This window comes from Pterocles gutturalis, unplaced genomic scaffold (assembly GCF_000699245.1).
Source record: "Pterocles gutturalis isolate BGI_N339 unplaced genomic scaffold, ASM69924v1 scaffold36105, whole genome shotgun sequence".
NCBI classification, from domain to species: Eukaryota; Metazoa; Chordata; class Aves; order Pterocliformes; family Pteroclidae; genus Pterocles; species Pterocles gutturalis.
In genome coordinates, this window is record NW_010142050.1 from 1 (window position 1) to 1,512 (window position 1,512).

General features: G+C 60.3%; 1 protein-coding gene across 1 annotated transcript in view; it reads left to right on the plus strand.

Moving 5' to 3' along the window:
- Positions 1 to 51: 51 nt before the first annotated feature.
- LOC104469654 (ectoderm-neural cortex protein 1-like) overlaps positions 52 to 1,512 on the plus strand; it is a 1,796-nt gene continuing 335 nt past the window's right edge. The window contains 1 exon segment of the mRNA XM_010084240.1: positions 52 to 1,512. Within this exon segment, the coding sequence (XP_010082542.1) occupies positions 52 to 1,512 (1,461 nt within the window).

The window sequence follows — 1,512 nt, forward strand, 5'->3', positions numbered from 1 at the left end:
GTTTTTCGGTGCTGACTGTCCGGTTTTCCGTTGCAGAGCAGCCTCAGCATTATGTCGGTGAGCAGCCACGAGAACCGGAAATCCCGCTCGAGCTCCGGCTCCATGAACATCCACCTTTTCCACAAACCGGGCCATGCCGACAGCCTCCTCACCCACCTCAACCTGCTCCGCAAGCGGCACCTCTTCACCGACGTGGTGCTGCGGGCGGGGAACCAGGCGTTCCACTGCCACCGGGCCGTGCTGGCCTCCTGCAGCCGCTACTTCGACGCGATGTTCAGCGGGGGCCTGAAAGAGAGCAGAGACGCCGAAGTGAACTTCCACGATTCCCTCCACCCCGAGGTGCTGGAGCTGCTGCTGGACTACGCCTACTCGGCGCGGGTGCTGATTAACGAGGAGAACGCGGAGTCGTTGCTGGAGGCTGGGGACATGTTGCAGTTTCAGGATATTCGGGATGCTTCGGCAGATTTTTTGGAGAAGAATCTCTATCCTGGGAATTGCTTGAACATGCTGCTGCTGTCCGACGCGCACTGCTGCGAGCGGCTCTTGGAGCTGTCCTGGAGGATGGCGTTGGCCAACTTCACCTCGCTCTGCAAGACCGAAGACTTCCTGCGACTGCCCAAAGACAAGCTGCTGGAGCTGGTGGAGAGCGAAGAGCTGGAGGTAGAGGATGAGACGCTGGTCTACGAAGCTGTTATCGGTTGGATCCGGTATGATTTGCCCCGACGCCATGAAGTTCTGCCAGAGCTGCTGCGCTCCGTTCGCTTGGCCCTTCTGCCCGAGTCCTACCTGCGGAAGCAAGTGGCCTGCGAGAAGCTGGTGACCAGCCACAAGCTGGGGGAGGAGATCGTGGCTGACGCCGTACGGTGCAAAATGAAAATCCTGCAAAACGACGGCCTCGTGACAGGGTGCTGTGCCCGGCCCCGCAAAGTCAGCCAGGCCCTGCTGCTCCTCGGTGGACAGACCTTCATGTGCGACAAGATTTATATGTTAGATCATAAAACCCGGGAGATCATTCCTCGTGCCGACATCCCCAGCCCTCGTAAAGAGTGCAGCGCCTGTGCCATCGGGTGCAAAGTGTACATCACCGGCGGCAAAGGTTCCGAGAACGGCGCTTCCAAAGATGTCTGGGTTTACGACACCCTCCACGATGAGTGGGCAAAAGCTGCTCCCATGCTGGTGGCGCGCTTTGGCCACGGCTCCGCTGAGCTGGACCACTGTCTGTACGTGGTGGGGGGTCACACCGCGGTGAGTGGTGCCTTCCCGGCCTCTCCCTCTGTCTCTCTGAAGCAAGTTGAACACTACGACCCGCAGCTGGACAAATGGTCCTTGGTGGCTCCTCTCCGAGAAGGCGTAAGCAACGCCGCCGTGGTGGGAGCCAAGATGAAGCTCTTTGTGTTCGGTGGCACCAGCGCCAACCAGGAGAAGCTGCCCAAGGTGCAGTGCTTCGACCCCTGCCAGAATCGCTGGACGGTGCCCACCAGTTGCCCTCAGCCGTGGCGGGACACCGACGCG